The sequence below is a fragment of the Mesoplodon mirus genome (genome assembly GCF_964341445.2).
Source record: "Mesoplodon mirus genome assembly, chromosome: 3".
NCBI lineage: Eukaryota > Metazoa > Chordata > Mammalia > Artiodactyla > Ziphiidae > Mesoplodon > Mesoplodon mirus.
In genome coordinates this window covers 155,048,083-155,072,843 of record NC_138978.1, presented here as the reverse complement: position 1 = coordinate 155,072,843, position 24,761 = coordinate 155,048,083, and the positions used below count along the sequence as shown (strand labels likewise).

Genomic DNA, 24,761 nt, shown 5'->3' with positions numbered 1-24,761 from the left:
AACCCCTTAAGAAAAAAAATTTTTTAATTGTTTTAAATAAGTTCAGAAAAAAAATTAGGTATGAGTTTCTGGCTGGGAACTCTATTTAAAGGAAGAGGCTCGGAAGATACAGGAGGCTCAGAAAATTAGAATTCTGATAATATAGTTACAATATGTTTGGATCAATGGATTTCCTCTTCCCCAAATGAAATCTTAGGTGGAACTTCAGTGTGTAAAATGGAGCTGCTCTGTTTGCTGAGGGAGTGGATAGGGTGTCTGGAGCCCCATCTCCTTGTGCCCTTCCCACACACACCCCAACATGGCTTGAAAAATCATTGCCCTAGATTAAGAGAGAAATAGCTAAAACAATGTTGCCTTATGACTAATCCTTATCTTTGAAAAATAAATACATGGAGAAACAGCAGAGTTTAGTGGCTAGGAATGAGAGTTTGGACCAAACTGTCCGAGTTTGAATCCTGGCTCTGCCACTGATTTGCTGTGTGATCTTGAATAGTTACTTAACCACCTTGTACCTCTGTTTTCTCATCTGTGAATGAAGATGGTAATAGTAGCAGCCTCCATAAGTTGTTGGGAAGATTAAATGAGTTAGTTTTTGCAAAGTTGCCACCGTATCTCAGTGCTGGGCACATAGGAAGCACTTAATAAGGTGGTCTCCTCTGCAAAACACTACTCAGGTCAGACAGAGAAGGAGAAATATAGTATGTTATATGCAGACTCTAAAAAGAAATACAGGGACTTCCCTGGTGGTGCAGTGGTTAAGAATCTGCCTGCCAATGCAGGGGACACGGGTTTGAGCCCTGCTCCGGGAAGATCCCACATGCTGTGGAGCAACTAAGCCTGTGCGCCACAACTACTGAGCCTACGCTCTAGAGCCCTTGAGCCACAACTACTGAACTTGCTCCCCTAGAGCCCGTGCTCCGCAACAAGAGAAGCCACCACAATGAGAAGCCTGCACACTGCAACGAAGAGCGGCCTCCACTCGCTGCAACTACAGAAAGTGGGCGCACGCAGCAACAAAGACCCCAACGCAGCCAAAAATTAAAAAAAAAACAAAAAAACAAAGAAGTGATACAAATGAACTTGCTTACAAAACAGAAGCAAACTCACAGACTTAGAGAACAGAACTTATGGTTATGGGGTAGGGAGAAGGGTCAGGGGGAAGGGATAGTTAGGGAGTTTGGGATTGACATATACACACTGCTATATTTAAAATGGGTAACCAACAAGGACCTGCTGTATAGCACAGCTCAATAATATGTAACAACCTAAATGGGAAAATAATTTGAAAAAGAATAGATACATGAATATGTATACCTGAATCACTTTGCTGTACACCGGAAACCAACACAACATTGTTAATCAACTATACTCCAATATAAAATAGAAAGTTTAAAAAAAAAAAAAGACACCACTCAGGCTGTCTAGACCCCCTACAGTCCCTCCAGAGTCTGGGCTCTCACCCTTTTGTAAGTCTGCTCATTCCATTTTTAGATGGCTTTGATCATTAGAAGCTATGATCTTCCACTGAGCCAAAATCTTTCAGTTCCTTGAACAGTTATTAATTTCAGATTGTGCTGCCCAGTAGGATAGCCATTGGCTACATGTGGCTATTGAGCACTTGAAGTGTGGCTAGCTTGAACTGAGATGTGTAATAAGTATAACATACACAGCGGATTTTGAAGACCTAGTATGAAAAAAAGTTAATATATCTCATTAGTCATTTTTATAATAGTTACATGTTGAAAGCATAATATTTTGAATATACCATTTTATTTTATTTTTTAATTTATTTATTTTTGGCTGCATTGGGACTTTGTTGCTGCACGCGGGCTTTCTCTAGTTGTGGCGAGCGGGAGCTATTCTTCGTTGCAGTGCACAGGCTTCTCATTGCGGTGGCTTCTCTTGTTGGGGAGCGCAGGCTCTAGGCATGCGGGCTTCAGTAGTTGTGGCACGTGGGCTCAGTAGTTATGGCTCGTGAGCTCTAGGGTGCAGGCTCAGTAATTGTGGCGCATGGGCTTAGTTGCTCAGCGGCATGTGGGATCTTCCCAGACCAGGGCTCGAACCCGTATCCCTGCATTGGCAGGTGGATTCTTAACCACTGTGCCACCAGGGAAGTCCCTATACCATTTTAAGTAAAATTTATTAAAGTTAATTTTACTTCTTTAAAAAAATTTATTATAATTAATTTTACTTCTTTGTACTTTTTAAATGTAGCTACTAGAAATTTTTAAATTACATATGTGGCTCAGGGACTTCCCTAGTGGTCCAGTAGGTAAGACTCCGTGTTCCCAATGCAGGGGGCCCAGGTTCAGTCCCTGGTCAGGGAACTAGATCCCGTTTGTATGCCACAACTAAGAGTTTGCATGCCGCAACTAAGAGTCTGCAGGCCGCAACTAAGAAGCCTGCATGCCGCAACTGAGTCCGCAGGCTGCAACTAAGAAGTCTGCACTCATGCTGCAGCAAAGATCCCACGTGCCACAACAAAGACCCGGCACAGTCAAAATAATAAATAAGTAAGTAAGTAAGTAAATAAGTAAATAAATAAAACAAAGTAGTGTTAGCATAATAATTTTTAAAAATTCAGGTCACATTAAAAAAATACCTGGCTCACATATTTCTACTAAGCACTGCTGTTCTAAGAAAAGCAAGGAGGCCATGTTAATAGTAATAAGGAATATAAAGAATTCCAATAAGACATAAAAATATGCTAGAATTATTTCCTTTAGGGATAATCGTGACTCTACTTTTAATTAAAAAATAATAAATGGAGGAGGGATAAATAATTTAACACAGGTATGTGAGAATACTCTTCATGGCTATACTCTATTCAAGGTAGAGAACTGTTGTTTTATTAGGAAATCCAGCACTTCGGGGAAGAATAAATTTGATAACTCTTGGGCCTCTTCTAAGGCTAAACTAAGAGCCCTGGTTTTTAAAGGAGCCTAAAAAGAATCCATAACAATTTCATAGCGTTGGTGATTATCCTCTAAGTTATTCCCCTTTTCTTTTGCAAATTTATATTTTCATCTTTACTGAAAGCTGATTTATCCAGAGCTATCAGCCATGGTAGAAACGTCTCACATTTTGCTCTTTTCATAATGGCTAGAGCTTACAAAGATACAGAATCTTAACATGCATTTCCTTTCATCAAAGTAAAGCTAACCTACATTAAGGACATTTCTATGGCTTGATTTTTTGTTAATCTTTTGGGAATTGGAAATTTATCTGTGATAATGGGTGTACTCGAACATTTCATTCCCTGGCCCTGTCAGATAATAGTGGAATTTGCTGTAATTTATAGCCAGCTTAAGTATATCTATATATGTTTGTATCTGCAGAGGACTAAAATAATCAACCATAATTAAGAACTGATTAAAGAGTACTCTGCTGGGGAAACTTCTGAATTTTGCATTGCTTTTTGTCTTTGTAAAGATTATGATATGAAATCTTACTAGCTTAATGTCAATTCTGTAAGGTAAATTGGTGCCAGTGTCTATTTTCTAGTTACAGATTGTAGGTGAAGTAATCCCCTGGTCTTCATCTTTTTGTATATTCGGAGTGAGTCGTGCAGCCTCAGAAGAGTGAATTTTCTTGGCTATGAGATTTGCCTCTTGGGTCTGTGTTACTCTGCAGTTCCTTTTCCTGTACTTTTATGAAAAGATTGACTAGGAAAATGAAGATGGTGCAGTTGTTAATTATAGACGTGCCAGTTATAGAAATTCCAGACTATCCAGAGTAGAGGTTGATTGCATGCAAGTTGTTTTTTGCAGTTATCCAACTGATGTATGGTGGTTTATTTTCCAAAGCATTTGGAATGTAATTGCGTGAAGTGCTGTTTTCAGAGTCTGTGTCTAGTCATCTTTTGAAGTATTTTCCATGCCTCCGTGAAAGTTTGAATGCTTGTATGTAATTCCTATATATTTTATGTGAAGGTGTCTCAACCTTTTTGTTTCTTAATTTACAACTGAAATATACTGGCTACTACAGGGACTATTACAGCCTAATGGAAAGTATTTTAAACTTTTGCTTCTGGATGATTAACTCTTCAAAATGCTTGAGATAAGATCGTGAATTTAATCCCTAGTAATTGCCAAGACTGTGTCTGTAACCCTTATAAATAGTTAGCATTAAAGCTGTGTCATTGTCATAAAACTAGAAAAACAAAACCCTCAAAAAGTATCTTTCCCTATTAATAGCTACCATGGGGGATAACACCATATTTACAAATAAATGAAGAAATCAATCAAAAACATCCCAAACTGTTTTTAAAGGCCTTATTTACTACAATCTTTTCATGATACCGAAAGAGGGCTCTTATTATGACACCGAAGGATTCACATGCCAATCTGCCACTGAAGAAACTAGCCTGTTTTTGAGGGCTCACATACATTTATCCTTCCTTGTTAAAATGCGAAACTCCAAACCAAATAAACCAGGAAACTACTCATATGAAAATGACAATTTATGTGACTCTTCTTACATTATTTTTTTAGTAATGCATTTTTGCATTTTTAGCAATTGATTCAGAGATGTGGTTCCTCTTCCTGGGAACCGGTTCTTCTGTCTTTTCTTTTCTTTTTTTAAATAAATTTATTTATTTATTTATTTTGGGCTGAGTTGGGTCTTTGTTGCTGCACGCGGGCTTTCTCTGGTTGCAGCAAGCGGGGGCTTCTCCTGTTGTGGATCATGGGCTCTAAGCACGGGCTTCAGTAGTTGTGGCTCGCGGGCTCTGGAGCGCAGGCTCAGTAGTTGTGGTGCACGGGCTTAGTTGCTCTGTGGCATGTGGGATCTTCCTGGAGCAGGGCTCGAATCCGTGTCCCCTGCATTGGCAGGTGGATTCCTAACCACTGCACCACCAGGGAAGCCCTGTCTTTTCTTATTACAATGAACTCATTGCAGAATTCATGGCAACAGAGCTGTTTTCTAAAGAAAACTAGAGAAATAAAATGGGATTTAGAGTCCACACAGAGGTATCCTGAGGATTAGATGGACCTGGTTTATGTTTGGTGCTTTGGAGATAAACCAAACAAGTGTCTCAGGCATTTTCTTGGGCAATACTGTGGAATCCTTTTGGTCATGGAGGAGGTAGCCATTTCTACCATTTCTATTTGGAATCCACCACATTTCCTTCAACCATCTGGCAGTGTTTAGCAGCGAAGCTCAGCTTTCAGAATTCAGCTGGAGTTGAAATTGGCAAGTCAGGTATGAACAGGCCTGGTGTGGTCTCAGCTGGGCTTGATGGGAGTAATGGCCCCTTGGCTGATACACAGGAAGTTGATTGGTGCACATGTTAGTTTAAGTGAGTGGTTAGGTTCTGATTCCATTTTCTGTGATGCATTTTGTAGACATGGCTGAATAAATGTGTTGCCTTGTGAACTTGAACAGAACAGGGTAAGAACTTTGAGACAGGGTCTTTCTCCTCCATTGAATACTCCAGAGCAGGGATGTGGCTAGGGGAAGAACGGGGTGGGGGGATGGGGTGGGAATGGAGAAGGTTACTTGGGGCAGAGCTTCACAAAACAGTGTGCGGATGGGGATCTCATAAATGAACTTTCCTTCCTCCTAAATAACTCAATACAGCACTTCTAAAACTAGGTCGTTCTGGCCATAGTATGTAGAAACTGTGTCCTCCAGATTACCTGCCTCTGCATTGGAACCCCATTTCTTGAATAGTTAAATAATTGTTTCATTGGATAAATGCATGGTGAGTCACCCAGAAGTACCCTGTGTCCTCTGGAAAAGACTGTATTGCAGCAACAAAAATATCTTACGCCATGGATTAGGTTTTGGCATTGGAAGTGGTTTACCTTGTTATTTGGAATTCTGTACTGTTAATTATGGCTCAAGACTATTATCATACAATGATTTCTTTTGTACCTCATCATCTTCCTTTTCTGTGTGTGCACGTGTGCCTGAATGTATCTTTGTGTATGCATGTATGTGTATGTGTACTCCATGGAATATTCTTAGGGTGTTTTTTTTTAAAAATTAGTTTATTTTTGTCTGCATTGGGTGTTCGTTGCTGCGCGCGGGCTTTCTCTAGTTGTGGCGAGCGGGGGCTTCTCTTCATTGCGGAGCAGGGGCTTCTCTTCATTGCGGTGCGTGGACTTCTCATTGCGGTGGCTTCTCTTGTTGCGGAGCACGGGCTCTAGGCGTGCGGGCTTCAGTACTTGTGGCACGCAGGCTCAGCAGCTGTGGCTCGCAGGCTTTAGAGTGCAGTCTCAGTAGTTGTGGTGCATCGGCTTAGTTGCTCCGTGGCACGTGGGATCTTCCCGGACCAGGGCTCGAACCCGTGTCCCCTGAATTGGCACGCAGATTCTTAACCACTGTGCCATGAGGGAAGTCGCTTTTTTTTTTTTTTTTTTTTGAAGCGGGGAGATCAGGTCTGGTTTAATGATTGGGTGGGAATGAGAAAAGGAAATTTAAAATACCGGCCTTCAAAGCATAGGAGAAGTAAACGTTAAATCTTTTTTTTTTTTCAAAATCAATTGTAGAATGTTTATGCAGTTATTGTGGACCCTTTATAGTTTGAATGTTACTAATTTGAGTGAATGTTACAATTTGAATGAAGTATGGACCATAAAATCATGCCTCCAAATGTGAAGACTCCTTTTAGTGAAAGATAATAAATCATGGTTGGCTTGTTAAGCAATTGCAGAGTTTGCCCTCCCTTTCTCCACCTATGCTTATAAAAGGGCTCTTTTTCAACTAAAATAATTATCACATAGCCTGTCACTGTTTACATATATTACCTCATTTATCATATGCAAACTCACTACAAGCCATCCACAATATGGTGGAATACCCTCATATGGTGCTGTGCTCCATGAAGGAATTCAGTATAATGCAGAACTGCCTTGGACCCTTTTCAGACAGTTTATTAAGTACCCAGACTGCCTCATTTTAAGGTTAGCCTAAGCCCCCATGATAGATCCCCTAGGAAAGCATCAGAGTGATGTTCCAGTGTCCCATAAACACCTATAATGAGACTCTAAAGAAAATCTTTGGGGAGGCACTGCTTTGTGATTTTTTTTTTCTTATACCTTTTAGATTTTTATGTTATTCATAGGCCTTCCAGCTTCTGCTTTTGCTTGCTTTTTCTCCTTTATCTTTAGATAACTTGTTTTCTTTTTTTAACATCTTTATTGGAGTATAATTGCTTTACAGTGTATTGTTAGTTTCTGCTGTATAACAAAGTGAATCAGCTATATGTATACATATATCCCCATATCTCCTCCCTCTTGCGTCTCCCTCCCACCCTCCCTATCCCACCCCTCTAGGTGGTCACAAAGCACCGAGCTGATCTCCCTGTGCTATGAGGCTGCTTCCCACTAGCTATCTATTTTACATTTGGTAGTGTATATATGTCCATGCCACTCTCTAAGTTCGTCCCAGCTTACCCTTCCCCCTCCCCATGTCCTCAAGACTGTTCTCTACGTCTGTGTCTTTTAACTTCTGTTTTCTGATTCTGTGGTTGATAGAGATGCCAATAGCACTGATGACAAAGATTCTTGAGGCTTGCCTGCTTTCACTTACTGAGGACAATGATCATGGTGATAATAGGAGCAGCAACAGAAGTCACCATTTATGAAGTAGTTACTTAATGTGGGCCACGCACATGTGGACAGGCATTAAGTCATTTACACCCCTAACAGCCTGTGGGTGATGGGGGTAATCACCATCCCCATTTTACAGATTAGGAAGCTCTGAGCCCCTCGGAGGCTCCATCACTTGTATAAAGTTATCAAGACAGAGAGTGTAAAAGCTTGGAGATGAACTGACTTCAAAGCCTATTTTCTTTCTGTTCAGCCACATTTCATTTCCCCTACATCATCAGTCCATTGGAACAACTAATGGGCTCACTGGAGCTGGGAAATGAACAATAGGGTCAGAATTCACTCAAGCAAGTTGGTCTAAGTTCATAGAAATATAACCTCGGCTCTGTTCATTGGCATTTTGTTGCTCAAGAAATGCATAGATTTCTGGTATGGACTTGCCCTTTGGAAAATCATGGAGGAAATGGTCCCATCTGAAAGTAAAAACCCGTTTAAAAATATCCTTTAGAGTATTTTGGATCTGCAGCTTTATGTAGGGAAGGATGTGTCTGGTTTTCTGGTAAAGTCAGAGTCAAAACTTGATTACAGATTTTGGTGGGGTGGTGATGGGGATTGATCTATAGTATTGTTGAGGTGGCAGCCAGCTGGAGTGGGAAGGTCGGCACAAAAATGCCTTTGGAAATTAAACATTGTAATGAAATGATTCCTTTGAAGGCAGCTTTCCAGGTGTGCTGTAAACCATTCTAGGCTATAATTGAAATGTAAAAGAACGCTTCAAAAGCGGTGATCTATTTTTTAGCGACTGTTGTGCTAATCCTGAAATCCTAGCATGAATTAATGTAAAGACAGGATTGGATGCATAAAAGTACCTGTTTTAATCATTTAGCACATTGTTCAAAACTAACCTGGTTGAGGCTTCAAGTCTAAGGGTGAAAATCTCACTCTCATCTCTCAAATCCCCCCATGATCTGCCAAGAACAACCACCAGGGGCTCCTGTGGCAGCTGTGAAGAGGGGCTACTTCCGCTCTCCCTGCTTAATGCGGGGGAGGGATTCGCTGCAGTTCATGTATAATGAAGTGGTCGCGGCCGATGTTTTTTAAAAGTACTTCATTAAAGCCTAAACAGTGAATCAATTTTCTGTTCCAATCTGGTACTGTATGAAAATATCTACACTGCTGTAGCTTAACGTTGGCAGAAGGTTTCATCTTTGGAGTTGAACCGTAAGTTACTTTGTAGCAGGTGAGAGAGCTGTGTTTGCCTCTGCTCCTGTGCTTCACTAGCACAGGGAAGTCAGCCTTGAGATCTTAGAATAAGTCCACACTGTCCCCACTCTGCATCACCCCCGCTTACCTAGCATAGGTGCATCAGTACCCACATGTACAAACAGCAGCAATGGGTAGGAATACTGCATCTGGAGACTCAGGGTAGATTACAGTACTGGGTACCTGTGGTTTCTTTTCACGTATCCCAAAGTTCAAAAGTAAAAGCTGGATCCTTGTGTACAGGCTGAGGCACCAAAGGGGAGGTAAGGTGCTGGAGTCTTATTTCCTGTGTGGTCTCAGGATGCCCCTTGTAAGCGTGAACTGATGCTGTTTTATCCTTTTATCTAGACGCACTACTTTGGCCTTTGGTTTCTCAGCAAGAGCCAGCAAGCACGATGGGTGGAGCTGGAGAAACCTCTGAAGAAACATCTGGACAAATTTGCTAATGAGCCTCTGCTTTTCTTTGGAGTCATGTTTTATGTGCCAAATGTGTCGTGGCTTCAGCAAGAGGCCACAAGGTAGGTACATTTTTTCCTCCATGTTCCACGTAGGATGTGGATTAACTGTGAGGCTTCAGATGAAATAGATGAGCTGGTTGATTTAAGGGTGTGTGTGTGTGGGGGGGGAAGAGGGTGGCATAGTTGGGAATTGTTTACCAGTTGCTTTGCAGCTTTAGAATTTTTGTTTGAATCTGTGTAGCTAACCCCAGCGGTTCCCTATACTGCTAGTGAGGTAGCGGTGATCCTGAAGCACGTAGAATTTTGTGTCTAGCAGCATAGACTGTGGGTAAAATCAATATGCTAGGATTTCATAAAAAATTAACCACCTAAAACCGTTTGGTCCAGTCCTTCCCTCAAATGTCCCCAAACAAAATGCATCATCAGACTCTGGATTTGAGGATTGAGAAGGTAACTGAAGATGGGAATAGAGTTGAGGAAAGCTCTGAGAGGGTAAGAGTTTTGGTTTCGTAGTTTGAATACAAGGAGGCAGGAAGCCAACAGCAGAGCAATCTGGGGATTAGCCCCGCCCTCCTGCTCATTGGCTGCTTTAACTGGGAGAGAAACCACGTGCCATCTTTGAAGTGCTATTTTTCCCTCATCTGTAAAGTGAGGGATTTGAATGGGTCCCAACCATTCTGATAGTCTGCGATTCTGTGAATGAAACGAGTGTGTTTTTGTTGGTGTTCGTTAAAATATGCAGGTGTGGGGGGGTGTCTCCTTATCATTGTGTTATTTCTGGTAATGAAGGGAATCGCATAAACCCTCTACTTTAAGCCTTTTACTTGGATCATGGCATTCAGAGTGCTTGGGAAGCAATGCCAGTGGCATCCCAGGTAGAAGGAACAGTATTCTACTTGATTATTGCATGTGTCATTTCTTAGATTTTAAATGTCTGAAATAAAGATGGAGTTGAAATTTTTATTTACATTTTAAGGTGATAGTGTCCATCTTCTTCTTTTTTTAACCCAAATCATTGTTAAATAGGTGGTATTTCTATAAACACAGGCCACGAGAGAGCCGACAGTCTGACCCAGGACACCTATGTCAGTCTTTCAGGTGTCATTCATTTGAAGCACTTGATTGTGTACCATTGTGCAGTGTTTTCAAGGGATTTCATTTATTGAAGTCCTTTCTGTCCAAGAAATTATCTCCTCAAATCTCCTCAAGTCAAATCAAAGCAAGATGATTTCCTCCAGCTTTTGAATCCTTGAGTACTTTACACAGTGTTAGGAACACAGCATTAGGGTAATAAGAAATACTTGCTGATTCATGGCTCTTGGACCATTAAATGCAAGAGAATGAGTGCCAAGGATGAAACATGGACTATAAATTAATGCATATTGGGAAAAGTACAGCCCGTAAGAAAAAAAAAAAATGAAGTGGTGTTCCTCTAGACAGATTTATCTTGTAAGGTCCGTTGAGGAAGAGCAGTTGAAATGGTGAGGGACTCAGAAATTGTGCTTTATGAAGTTAAAGAAAAAAAGCTTGTTTAAGCTTAGAAAAATGAAGACTTGCAAGGGTACAGTAGCTGCCTTTGGACTCTCATGGGGAGGGAATTCTGTGTCAGCTCCAGAGCACAAAATTAGGGCTGGTAAGAATGAAGTTCAAGGAGTTGAAAGACTTTGGTTATCTGGCTCGACATAAGAACAGACTTTCTAATAATAAAGCCATGTAAAAGTGGAGTAAGCAGACTTATAAAAGGGCAAGAGCCCCAGTCTCTGAAAATGCTGTAGCACAGAGTGGTAGCCCATGTAGTGTCTTATAGAGGAGACCTCCATATTGGGAGGAATGTTGGAATCATCAGTGGTTCTCAAACAGACCAGGGGCTACTGGATCATAATTACCCCAAGCATTTATTATAAATATGGATTCTAGGGCCGCACCAGAAGTCTGAACTGGAATGTCTCAGACTGGGGTTCACGAGGATGTGTTGTTTAAAATAAACAGTATTCCTCAGGTAGTTCTGATGTTCATTCAGACTTGGGAATCAATAAGTTAGTTAACCTCTAAAGCTCTTTACAGTTTTAGATTTTCCAGATAAGTAAACTTAATGCTGCATTATTTGATTGTCAATACTTGCATTTATAAGCTGAAACAAAAAGTGTTTAAATCTCAAAAACTGAGGTATAGAGTAGGAACTTTTGAATTTCTTTTTGCTCAGTTAGGTTGGTTCACTTAAGAAGTTTTTGGTTTTTTTTTTGGTACGCGGGCTTCTCACTGCTGTGGCCTCTTCCGTTGCGGAGCACAGGCTCAGCGGCCATGGCTCACAGGCCCAGCAGCTCCGCAGCATGTGGGATCCTCCTGGACCGGGGCACGAACCCGTGTCCCGAACCCGTGTCCCCTGCATCAGCAGGCAGACTCTCAACCACGGCGCCACCAGGGAAGCCCTAAGAAGTTTGATAAGGAAGGAAAGAAGTGTTTTTCGACACAGGGTTTTGAAGCAAACTCTGTTACTGTTGTTTGATCAGAAAAACTAACAGAAAATAATTCAAAACTTTGAAGGACATTTTTTAGACTTAAACACTGGAACTAACCTATGTAGATTTCAGGTATAACCTTCTCTTTATAGGAAAGGATGTTTAAAATTAGGAGCCGGTTTGCACGAGGAGTTTTTTTTGGTCCTCCCCCTCCCCCCCCCAGCATTGCAGGAATTTTTGTTGTCCCCAGGGGCCCTAAAACTGGAATGTGCCGGGGGGGTGGGGTGGGGTGGGGGTCAGAGCAAGGGAGGTGGAGAAATAATAGAGAAAAGTGTTGTAAATAAAGAAAGGAACATTGATAGAGGGAGAATGAAAAGAAAAAAAGGAGGGAATTCCCTGGTGGTCCAGGGGTTAGGACTCAGCCCTCTTACTGTGGGGGACCCGGGTTCAATCCCTGGTTGGGGAACTAAAATTCTATAAGCCACATGGCATGGCTGGAAAAAAAAGAAAGAAGAAAGGAATACATATACTTGGGAAGGTTGGGAGACACCAACAATGACCCAGGTGCAATCCACTGAGACTCACCCTGGGTTTTAGGCATACAGACTAGAGGGTCAAGGAGACTGGTTTGAACAGAATAACAGTTCTAAGTGCTCAAGATTTCTGGGTTTGATATTAGAGATGAACAGAAGAGCTGAATTCAAGGTGAAGAGTGCTACCAATAGTCAATTAACAGCCCTTGGGAATCTGAGCCTTCTTGGGAGGTTTTAGAAGCATCTGGGGTCTCAACTGAATATTGAAACTGTCCTCCAGGCAGAGCAGCCAAGGAGAAGCAGTGGTGGGTGCGGGATTCCAGAGGAATGTTTGATGGAAGGCCCCAGCAGCATTCACAAGGAGCTGGTTAGTGACTCACTCCCCAGTCAGCCCCTGTTACCTGAGTTACCAGGCATCTCAGGTGGAGGTGGACTTTGGCTTCTCTGAGAGCACCTGGGATCCGCAGCATCTGACACAGAACAGTTAGTCTTTGTGATGCCCCACAGAGTAAGATGTTGGCATAGATTAGAAATAGAAATCTGTCTTTCATTGTGGGCAACCGTTTGGAGGAGGCAACCATTCAACCATCTGTGCTTAAAAAATAAGCCTTTGTCTGGAGCCAACCACAGTTGTTTTCACCCAACACATGTTTGCAATGGTTTGGCTACTTCTCTTTGAAAGTAAAACAGGTTCTATAGCATTGGTTGGGACCAGCCATTTCTTTTCTGATTAAGGACAAAGAGCTTAGAATTAATACTCTGTGTGTGTGTGCACATGTGTGTGTGCGTGCACGCACGTGTGTGTGCCTGTGTGTGTGTGAACCCATATAAAGACACACAGGGGTGAAAGATATATTTAAAAGATGTATATTTCATTTCTCATCTTCAGACAGTCTTACCCTTGAAAACTTGCAGGTTAATACAGTATTTGGAACAATACAACAAAAATTGGAGAAGGATGTTGATTGCAAACTGTTTAAGAAGGTGATTGACTTAAGATGATCAAGTCCAGGTTTTTAAAGTTAGAAAATCGAGAATCTTTGTTTTTTGACTTTAATTTTGATATGCTTTGTCTCATCTCGTTCCCAGGATATGACTTTTGCAGAACAAATCTCTTCGTAAGTGAGGGAAAAAGGCCAAGATACTATGGGGAGTAGGGGGCGACATGGACAGTTCAGGACCTACGTTTAGGTGGTAACTGAATAGAAGACCAAAGATATCAAAAGGAGAATACACACAGAAGTACACATAAAGGGGGAAAAAACAAAACAAAACAAAACTCCTGATAGTCTTACAGAAGTGTGAAAAAGCTGGTGAAAAGGATACACTGACAGACAGATGGAGGATGAGTCGTGAAACCATAGGAATTAAAGAGATTAGGAAGAGAGTTTGTTAGCCCTGTTCCAAACTGTAAGATACATTACCTTGGGGCTTTAAAAATGTTAGTTTTCCTCCTTTGGTTAAAATGACTCAAGGGATGGGACCACCATATTTTTTTCCATTTTGCTTTGTTTCTCATCTCCCTTTTTGCCAGCTTGTCTGCTCAGCAAAGGGACTCTGGCTGGGAGTTCATCTTCCCCCATCCTGTCCTCCTCCTGACTCAAAGGAAAGATTTTTGTAATGTGTTTTAATGATGTGCATAGCAACAGGCTCATTATAAACACATGGTTTTCAGATTTTTTTCTGGACACAGAAAGAAAAAAGATGGTTTGTGAGAGGTGGAGAAATTCTTAGTCAAACAGAAGGATCCTTAATAATAGCCAGGGGAAACCAGAAAGCTGTTGGCCAAGATCACTGCTTTTCAGTTAGGTCTGGGGATTTTCCAAGTCTTCCTCCAGTGAGGAAGTCCATCTTTAGTTTTTTCAATACTAAAGAGAACACTTTTAAGAGAAAAAGTAATTTTTGAAGAGTGAATTGGCTTCAAGGTTGAAGTTGCTGACTGCATACATGGTTTCTAAAATTTTCAATTCTGGGACATTTTTCTGTTATCAGAACATGTTTGTCTTTGCATTATTCCTGTTGAATGGTCTGTTTGCATAGTGCTAAGGGGCTTCTAATTGTCCTAATGAGGGCAGATAACCTTTCCTACTTTTCCAGAACACATTTGTAGCCTGCTGTTGAGGTGCGGCCATCCGCCTTCCTAGAGGTAAGCATCATTTTGATGCAAAGCAGTGGAACCACTGCTGTGGCCAGCACAGTTGCTCTACTGGCCAAGGACAGTCTTGACACGTTGTGGAATTCTGGTGGAAACTTCAGGTCTGTGGGACCTGTTCCAAGCTCCCTCCATCTAGAGGGTGCTGCCTCTGTGTTTTCTGCACTTCTCAGCCTCTGTGGGTCACTCTACTCTTGGAATCACCATTCTCCTTACACGTCTCAAGTTCTCTAAAGTACTGGACTATGAGGCTATATTCTAGTCTGCTTGGTAAAACTGCCTAGCAGTTATTTCCAGAATGATTTTGAAAAATACTTCATCTCTGTATGGGCTTGTAGGGGGCATTCTACAATGTTAAATGTAGCTCCTGTCTGGGAAGAACTTACTGGACAACGTGTCATTCCACTAACTGCAAATAAATGCCCACATTGAAAGCTGCACTGTTTAGGTACCATAAAGAGCGTGAGTGCATTTTTGTTGTGATGGTGAGTGACAAGAGAGTTACGTTATTACATTGTTAGACTATCGTGGTGGGGGGCAATGGTAACCCCCCTTTTCTTCCAATTACATAGTTTGGGCCTCTGGCATATTATATTGATGGCAAAGCCAGATTAGATGAAGCCTTACATCCCCATAAAGGTCAAACTGGTGTTTTGATTTTTTTTTTTTAAACTAGGTTTCAAGAAGTGGTTCCAATGACCTTACAAAAGCTTTCTTCACCTTACCTTTCTAGTAAATACCTATGGTTTCCCTTTGAGTCTCTTGCCATCTGCCTTGAGTGCTATTGTAAACAAGTCAGTGTTCAACCAGTGATTAAAATGTCTCTTTTAAAAGCTCTAATTATGGTAACGTTTCCATTTCCTTTTACAACACCATTTATTTTGTTCCTCCATTCTGTGAATTCTTTTATTATTTTGAAATGTCATTTTAATGGCTATTTAAAGTTTACCCGTGGGCTGGGAAATAGGGACTCTCTTCAAATCAGACTTAAAATTCAGCATGAATTCCCTGTGGATAATATAATTTGCTGAGAATGGCAAACCCTCCTCCTGGCCAGCTCCAGCGGGTGAATGAGAACTTGTTCTCTCTCTGCTGATGACTGAGAACGGAGTTGTTTCTGCCAGATATTTTAGATATTTTAAGATGCTGTTTATACTGGGATTTAATCTCAAACATCATTCTGTGTGGGCTAATGTCATGTATGATGAGATGAGAGAGGAAAATGGCTGTCTGCACCAAGCAGAGCAATCTTGAAGGGGAGAATTGCTTTCCCAAAGGAGATGAGTTGATGAAAATGTTAGTTGCCATTTGCATTATTTTTCATTTCAACCTTTATTTTAAGTACCTGTTCCCTGTGAGACACTTTGCTAGTCAGTGGGAGTACGAAATGAACAGATCTCAACGCGTCCTCTCTCTCCTGAAAAGAGCTGTATCTCCAAGCAGCTTTTATTTCATCTCCACATATTTGACTTACTGGAGATTGGAGTTTGTTTGTAAAGCTTACCCAGGGAGCCTGGTAAGTGTCTTCCAGGACCAGAACCAGCTTCATGGACCTGTGACCTGTGCAGTTAGTTGCATGGAGCCCCACACTCAGAAAAGCCCTGCACTGGGCTTAGTGCACTGCTGTTGTTCTTCTGAAATTCTTAATAAATTTTTTTTTTTTGGCTGCGCCTCGGGGCATGCGGGATCTTAGTTCCCCGACCAGAGATCGAACCCATGCCCCCTGCAGTGGAAGCACGGAGTCTTAACTACTGGACCGCCAGGGAAGTCCCTGAAATTCTTAATTTTTGAATAATGAACGCTGCGTTTTCATTTTTCACTAGACTCTGCAGATTTTGTAGCCAGTCCGGCCCAGGACAGCCTCCTACCTCCATCCCTGTTCATTCATCTCTGCTTGTTTTATTGTTGCCTTGTGACTTGCTCTTAGCTCTGGGTAGATCTGAGTCTTCTGTTATGGTTGTGATCAAAGAGAAAAGGTAAACAAACAAACAAACAAACAAAAACCATGGGGGAACACAACATTTTCACTGTCTCTGCAAATATGAAAATAAAATTGAGGTCCTGGTAACCATTTCTGCTCCTGGACTTGACTTACCGGAAAATCCTGCAGAGTTTGGGGAACTGTTATAAAATCAATTGAATTTCCTTTAGGGAAGCTGATCAATTAGCTTATCTCAATCCTCAACTAGGATTTCCTCATGTTTTGCTTTGAAGAAGATGACTCCACAAAGTTTATACTTTTCTTAATTAAATCAAAAGCACACCTTAGTGCCTACCTCATCATACCAAGTCTTCCAAATGCATGGAATTACTTTTTATCCTTCTCTTTCCCCTCACAGGAAAAAGATATAGTTTGCAAAAATATGTAGGGAGATAGCTATTGAGGCAACACACTGCCAGTAGAACAGTGAGGTCTACACAAATAAAATGAAGTTAACACTTAAACACAATCTGGCTGTTTCTTTGATATTCTTTCCCTTTAGGGGAGAGAAAACAAATGGTAAAATAAATCAGTGTTCTTTAATAATATCACTTGACATTATTATTATTTATTGTAGGTGTTCTATAATAAATGGAAAAATCGGAATTTCAAATGGAAATAGGTCCGTGGCATCATTCATATTTCAAAAGGAGCCTTCATGTAATGTTAGGTTTCTTTAATGCATCTGGCATTTGATTTTCACCCTTTGTAAAGCAAGATATGCTTCTCTATGCTTTAACCATTAGTAAAGCAAAGTTTCTGCCAAATAGGTGAAGTATCAATAGTATACCTCAAAAAAAAAAAACAAACCCTTTGCTTTTTTTTTTTGCTATACGCGGGCCTCTCACTGTTGTGGCCCCTCCCGTTGCAGAGCACAGGCTCCGTATGCGCAGGCTCAGCGGCCATGGCTCACGGGCCCAGCCGCTCCACGGCATGTGGGATCCTCCCGGACTGGGGCACGAACCCGTTTCCCCTGCATCGGCAGGTGGACTCTCAACCACTGCGCCACCAGGGAAGCCCAAACCCTTTGCTTTTAAAGTGTTAAGATTCTCATTTTCAATCGTACGGTTAACGTGTATTTACTAGTATTTGATGGTCTATTCTGAAATTGTCAAAAGCAAACAAAAATCATGTGCTTCTCTTGAGCTGTTTGGAAAATAACTTGATATCTTAAGCCAGGGTAATACTTCTGTTCTTTGTGTATTCCTTGATTTTCAGACGTACATTTCTTCATTTGTTTATTCACTCATTCATTGATTTCAAATGGTTCTTTATCAGAGTTACATTGCAGAAGACTGAAAAAGATCCAACATTTGACTCATGAAACAATAAAGATTTATAAGAGAGCAGGGTTTAAAATTTTAGAATATTCTTTTTTTTTTTTTTTTTTTAAAAAGCTGGTAGAACATGATGGTCCCACACAGCAGTGTTTACCTTCAGCTGAGGGGTGGGGAGGGGAAAAATAAACAGAAGCGATGGGAAGAGGTGTTTTGTCATGTCAAAGCATGCCGGCTATGTTCTATGGATTTTTAAAAGACATCCACTTCCTTAGAAAGTATTCCTAGGATTTGCAGGGGCATCATTATAATGGGTGGGGTTGGGAATGGTGTGTTCATTTCAATACGGGGGTTTTAAAAAAATCTTGCGGGGAGAGGCACAGGAAGTAGTAGATGTTTTAGAATCCTTTGCTCTACTTTTTCTGGGATCTCAGTGCAGGGACCTTAAGTCGGGGCAGAGTGGGTGGGGAAGGAGGACGGAAGTGGCAGATGTGCTGTATTCCCACGTTAAAGAGGCCTACAGTGTCAGAGCAGCAGCAGCATCTAGAAAGCACAGAATCCTTTTTTGTGCTTTATGGTATAGCTGTTTTCTGGCCCAGTACAAGACGGCCAAACCTACCCAGCCTGAGAATATGATCATTCTGTGAGGTTCCATGGAAGAATGTAGTTTGTATTCCATCACCTGATAGCATTTAATATTAATAATCATGAGAGTGGCTAGCATTTATGTACGAGGTGCTGCACTAAGTATCTTAAGTGATTACCTTTTTCGGTCCTCACTACAACCCTATGAAGGGGGCTCTATTATGATTCTCTGAAAAAGGATTGTGGGTTTTTTTCCCTAATAGAAGTTTTATTACTAATAAGCGGGGATTTCGGCCATCAAAGTAGTTGAATCTTTCACATTACTTTGCCAGAGAAATACTCTTTTCCACATGTCCCTCTACTCCCCAGCGTTACCAGAGAAATGGGAGGTGGGGCCGTTAGTTCCTACTGAAGTGTCAGCAAAGAAATCCAGAGGGCTGAAGTACCCGTAAAGTCAGAGATCATACGCTGGCAGCACGAGAGCTGATTCTGGTCTACTGGTGGGTTTTGTTTTACCTGGACCTTTTTTTTTTTTTTTTTTTTTTTTTTTGTGGTACGCGGGCCTCTCACTGCTGTGGCCTCTCCCGTTGCGGAGCACAGGCTCTGGACACACAGGCTCAGCAGCCATGGCTCACGGGCCCAGCCGCTCCGCGGCATGTGGGATCCTCCGGACCGGGGCACGAACCCGTGTCCCTGGCATTGGCAGGCAGACTCTCAACCACTGCGCCACCAGGGAAGCCCTGGGCCATTTTTTTAAGAATTGAATTTGGATGCCTTACAGATAGGTATAGGCTGTCTAGTTTGCCCAGTTCCCCGACTCCCTGTGGTGTTAACAGTCAGCGACATGGACTCCTTCACGTGACCTGCTGGCCCTGTAGGCATTTAGGTTGTGACTGCTGATACTTGTGCTTTCTATATAACTTGAAGTGCTTCTCAGTACTGGGATCAACCCATACCTCCGCATTGGCCCAGTCGCGTTTATGCCACTCAGAGTCCAGCCGTCTTAACACTTTAGCCGCCTACCAGAAACTGAAGATGGTTCAGCTGGATGTGGGAGTATCATTTTCCTTACATCCTCATCTGAAAAGTTTGTTTCTATGTCAGATCGCTCCAGGGTGCTAGATGACATGTTCTGTACTTTATGTAGTGGAGATGTAGCTTAAGTCTTTCAGAGTTTTCCCCATTATTGTTTCAATATCTGCCTCATCTCTGACTACTCATAAAAGATTCCAACCGTCACAAAGGTACCAAATGTCCTGTAGGCCAAAAAAAAAAAAAAAAAAAAAAAATCACCCAAATCTTAAGCAAACATAGCCTATTTGAGAAAGTAGTTTGCCATCTATCAAGACAGATTTACCAGAATCATAGTTTTACCAGAATCATAGTTTTATATCCAAATGTGAAACGCCACAGATTCCAGAGACCAGTTATTTTATCGTACAGGTGAAAGAAGTAAGAACTAGAGAGATAAAGAGGCTTTGCCCATAGTCACACCGCTGCTTAGAGACAGAGAAGTCGGGCTCTTCAGCCAATACTGGAATGGTTTTAGGTGAACCAAGAATGCAAACATGGGAGAGCCCAGGGAGAGGATTTATTTAAACTTCCAAAAGCCTTGGCCCATCCTCCCGTCCCTTGCCCTGCAATAGCTAAGACACCCTGTGGTACTAGAAGAGATGTGTTTTGTCCAAGGGAAGGAAGTAGTTTAGACAGCAGAAACAAAGGGTACGGGAAAACAGGCACTTCTTTGAATGGGGTGAGCATTATGTCAAGATTGGAACTGAGATGGGTTTTATTTAACATTTTTATCAGTGATCTGCTGCCCTGGGCACAGAGTGAAAGTGCCAAGCTTTCAAATGACACTAAGCCCTTTAGAAGAGTGGAAAATTGAGACATTGGAAATAAACAGTAGAAAGGTGTCAGCTGGTGTCAAGTTCCCAGGTGTGACTGTGAAAGGATGATACTATTCTTTCTGGTGTAATTTGTGAGAGGAGGGGAGGAGTCCTCATAGCAGGGGCACGTTGCAACGTGTTTCAGTTTACAGCAGCCCAGCTCTCAAGGTTAACACGTCAATCTTGTGCTGCAGCTGGCCAGAGTGAGTAGATGTGTCGCCAGCGTAAAAATGTTTCCTGCCAGCATAAAAAGGTGTTACCGTTATTCAGAGCAAACCCCAGCAAATTTTACGTAAGTTTCACTGACATGCAAGCCAGACTGCATGATACTTTAACAGACAATCAGAGAGATGGAGCAATGTTAGAAACAAATGTTTTTGACCAGGACAACAAATGTTTTGAAGAAGGTCTTCAGAAGACCTGAACAGTGATCGCTAAAGAGAGAAACCCATAGATCGAAGGAAAACTCGAAAAGGTCAGTAATTTGGATCCTTGAAATAAATGACCAATTGTGAAAAGATGGATACTGGTGGGAAAATATGAATGCAAGTTATGTATCTGCCAGACTGCATTGTGTGTATATTTTGAATGATTGATGGGATCAGCAAAGAACTCATATTCGGTCTAATCTTCAAGGAAAATAATAGCTGGGAATAAAATATAGTTCAAAAACAGAACTGCTGTAGTAGGAGCACAGATTTGTAGTCAGAAGACCTAGTTTGCAGGTATTTGTTTCTTGGTCAGGCTCTGTAAACCTCCCCAAACTCGGCCTTTGTGTTTATTGTCAACCAGAGATGATACCAGCATAGTTACTGTGACGATTAATTCAGAAAGCACATAGTGGGTTTCAGCACATAGAGGGTATTCAAATAATGTTTGTTTTTTAAATAACAAAGATATACTGTAAGGTAAGGAGAAATTGCTGTGCGGATAGTTGTCAGTCACCTGGTAGAAGAATCAATCCGGGCCCATGGTAACAGGAAACATACAGGGAAGAGCATTCTGGGAAGTGTAGTTCAGCCTAGCCAAGTTGTGACATCACAGTGCTACCAAGGGGCTAGGTACCTAACTGATGATTAGCAGAGCCCAAATCGCTATAAACCCTGCTTTAGTAGAAACTCTTATTGAGTACAAATTTGGTACTGACACATGAGTGCTAGAAGTCAAAATTACCCTCCAAAGACAAAGTATTTGATGTCATTGAAATTAAGTTCAAATTTGTCCCTTATTTCCTCTGGCACTTCCTAAAGTTAGAGTTGCAAAAACTAATTTAAGCAAAAACTGTATTGTTATCATCCTAAGTAGATTCCCCACCCTTGCCCCAGTCCCATACAAGGGAGCAGATCTTGCCCAGAAGGCCCAGGCTGGTCCTGCTTTCTGGGCTGAGGTTACAGGCGAGTGTGAGGAAACAGGATAAGGCAGGCCTGGCCTGCAGCTTCACAGATGGTCAGAGCAGCTGTTCAGGGTCATGAAGCCAGGTTGGCTACAGCAGGATGGGCCAGGATGACCTGATGCTAATCTTGCAGTACTTGTAACTTGAAGAGGGTGTAGTTTGAAGAAGATAAACAGATTCCAAATAAAGATTATTTAAGGGGATGATAGGCTCTTGGTAAGTGATGATTATTTTAAAAAAAACAAAACAAAAGTAAGAAATTGGGTTGGTTGAATGTTTAAGTTTGGTCCTTAGCCTGCATGGCTCAGAATCACCTGTGGCGTTCTTTAAAAATGCATATTCATATATATATATATATAAAACTGAGTCACTTTGCTGTACAGGAGAAATTAACACAGCATTGTAAATCAACTATACTTCAAAAAAAAATCAGTACCTTTAAAAAATGCATATTCTTGAACCCCACTTCTGACTGCCTGAATCAAAATCTTTTAATTAGTGCCCCAGGTGAGTTTTATGCTTTTTTTGGTTAAATGGAAGTAAACTCTATCTTGATGTTCTTTCTGCTGTAGCTGGTGTTTTACGTTAGTAAATAGATGTTAGAGACTCTCAGGATGGATTGGAGGAATTGGGAAGGAATTAAAGAGTCTCAGTGTTTGTTTTAGGCTGAGGAACTTGGACGACAGATGGTGTGGTCTTACTTGTAGACTAACTGTGGGCATCTTCATGGGTTCCTGGCCTGAACACAATGGAGAACTCAAGGTTCTTCAGCAATTTTGGTCAGTTTTTATTTCGCATACTTCAGAGTCTAACATTTTAGTCGTTTAGTTAAACTTTGATAATGCGTAATAGATCTTACATACTGTAATGTATGATAGATCCCTAAATAAGTCATTAAATGTTATTTATTGTACAAGAATTTAACATTATGTGCATCCTTAATAAAAGTGGTAACAACAACTGGCCTAAATTGTGTATACTACTCTAGGACCCTAAAACTCTGTATGAGACCTTTTCCAGTGTTTACTCAGGCTTTGAAATTGTAAATTTAATTTTAATTAAAAAAATATTTAAAAACTGAGAATACTGTATATGGATTTCAGTAATTCTCTTGCCATTCTTTTTTTAAAAAATATTTATTTATTTATTTTTGGCTGCGTCTGGTCTTAGTTGTGGCATGTGGGATCTTTCATTGCAGTGCGCGGGCTACTCTCTATTTGTGGCACGTAGGTTTCTCTGTAGTTGTGGCACACGGGCTCTCTAGTTGTGGCGCGTGGGCTTAGTTGCCCCACGGCATGTGAGATCTTAGTTTCCCGACCAGGGATCGAACCCACATCCCCTGCGTTGGAAGGCAGATTCTTAACCACTGGACCACCAGGGAATTCCCCTCTCTTGCCATTCTAATTTGTCAATTTCTACTGAATTTAGGTAAATGTAAGATGAAACAATAGGTGAACTGAAAAACGATAATAAAAACATCCAGCCAAATAAAATCCCAAAGCTGTAAAAACATCAAAGTTTTCATGATTAGTTTTTTTAAAAAGGATATTATTTTTTAGACTGGTTCATGGAGTCCTTGATTCCAACTACCAACCAGAAGCACAGTATATTTAAATAATAAAAAATTTAAAGGTAGAAATGCTCAGTTCTAGATAGGAGTTATCTTAATTTTCTGAATCTTCTGTGACCTCCTCCTTACTATATACATGGAGAGGCTTTGTGTTGCATACACACACACGATGTTTGAAGTACTCCCCTTTGTTATGAGTACTGAAAGTATTATTCTGAGAGCTAATTTTCTGACACTTTCCCAAGAAAACTCCACTCTTATTAAAAAAAAATATGGCTTGGAAATGTTTTTATCCACAGGAAGTTGGAAAATACAGATAAAGGAAAACTGTATTCTTTACATCTGGTTCATTTTCAAAAGGGTATCATGAATTATATAACCATTATACACTAAAGGAGGCATTTTTCCTTTCTGATTTAATGTGATTATTTGCTAATTTGTAACATTGTATAATTATAACTACAGTATGATTGAAAATCCATTTAGAGCTTTGAACATCTGCAGGAGGGGTATGTTGAATTACAGAGATTCTTATTCATTGCTCTGCGATGCTTGCATTATACCTGAAAACATACATACATGCACACACACACCAGGACTAAAACATTTTACCTCTCTTTACCCTTGACCCAATATATAAATAATTGGATTAGAAAGCATTAAAATAAATGAGAGAGAATCAATCTAACTTTTGATCATCAGGAATGAAATACTGTGTGTGTGTGTGTGTGTGTGTGTGTATATATATACATCTATATATGTATATTTAATTGTCTAGAGTAATGTTTGCTAATATTTTGAAGGAGACTCATTTGGCCATTGTACAGATTCTCCTTTTATGGTTTTCATTTAAGAAACACAGAATTTTGTCATGATAAAGGACAGTACAAATCATCAAATGTGACTCTTCTTTAAAGAAACCAGTCTGATCAGATCCAGAGCAAAGAAGCCCAGGCAGGTGTCTGCTTCCGGAGTGCTGTCCTGTGCCCACATCCTTGTTTAATATGTTCCAGCTGCTGCTTCTCTACTCCCACCCTTCACCCGGGTCCACGGACTGGGCGTTTGCTGTCTGCAAGCAGGTTGACCCTTCAACCTTTTTTCTTGATTCTCAATGCTTTCCCCAATCTGGGTCCAGTTTCTGGTAATTTTCAAGTATCTTTAATATCTGCTTCTCATAGATTCCTTGCCTTCTATTTTCAACCAGGCTTTTTTTTTCTATTTCAAAAATTAATCCCAAAATATTCATTTCACAGCTTTTTACTTCCTAATTACCAGTTAAAATCTCTCTTACCTTCAGACGCCTGGTGTTCCTGCATGTATTCTGTTTATTTACTTACTGCTTCCATTATTTTTTGTTCATCCATTCCTTCTTGAACCCTTGAGAAATTATGTACGTCGTTGATTTGGCTCACATGGGCCCCTTGAAGGTTACCACGGGACACCCCACCTTAGAACCAGGGGCCTTTTCCACTCCTATTCTCTTTACTCCCGGTCAACACTAGACATGGCGAGTCCACTCCTGAAATTCCCTCCCTCCTGGGCTCCTGGTGCCATTCCCTTATCTGGTCCTCGCTTTGCCAGAACTCTGCCCTTCTAAATTTTTCTTTATCTATGACCTGCCATACAGCTTAATCATCTTCAGACT

The 24,761-nt window shown here is 41.0% G+C and overlaps 1 protein-coding gene across 2 annotated transcripts in view; it reads left to right on the top strand.

The window, feature by feature from the left end:
• Nucleotides 1-24,761, top strand: part of PTPN14 (protein tyrosine phosphatase non-receptor type 14) — a 175,751-nt gene that overhangs the window by 72,290 nt on the left and 78,700 nt on the right. For both annotated transcript variants that reach the window (XM_082615025.1, XM_082615026.1), the window contains exon 3: nt 9,168-9,337. In XM_082615025.1, the coding sequence (XP_082471151.1) occupies nt 9,168-9,337 (170 nt within the window). The remainder of the gene's footprint in view (nt 1-9,167; nt 9,338-24,761) is intronic.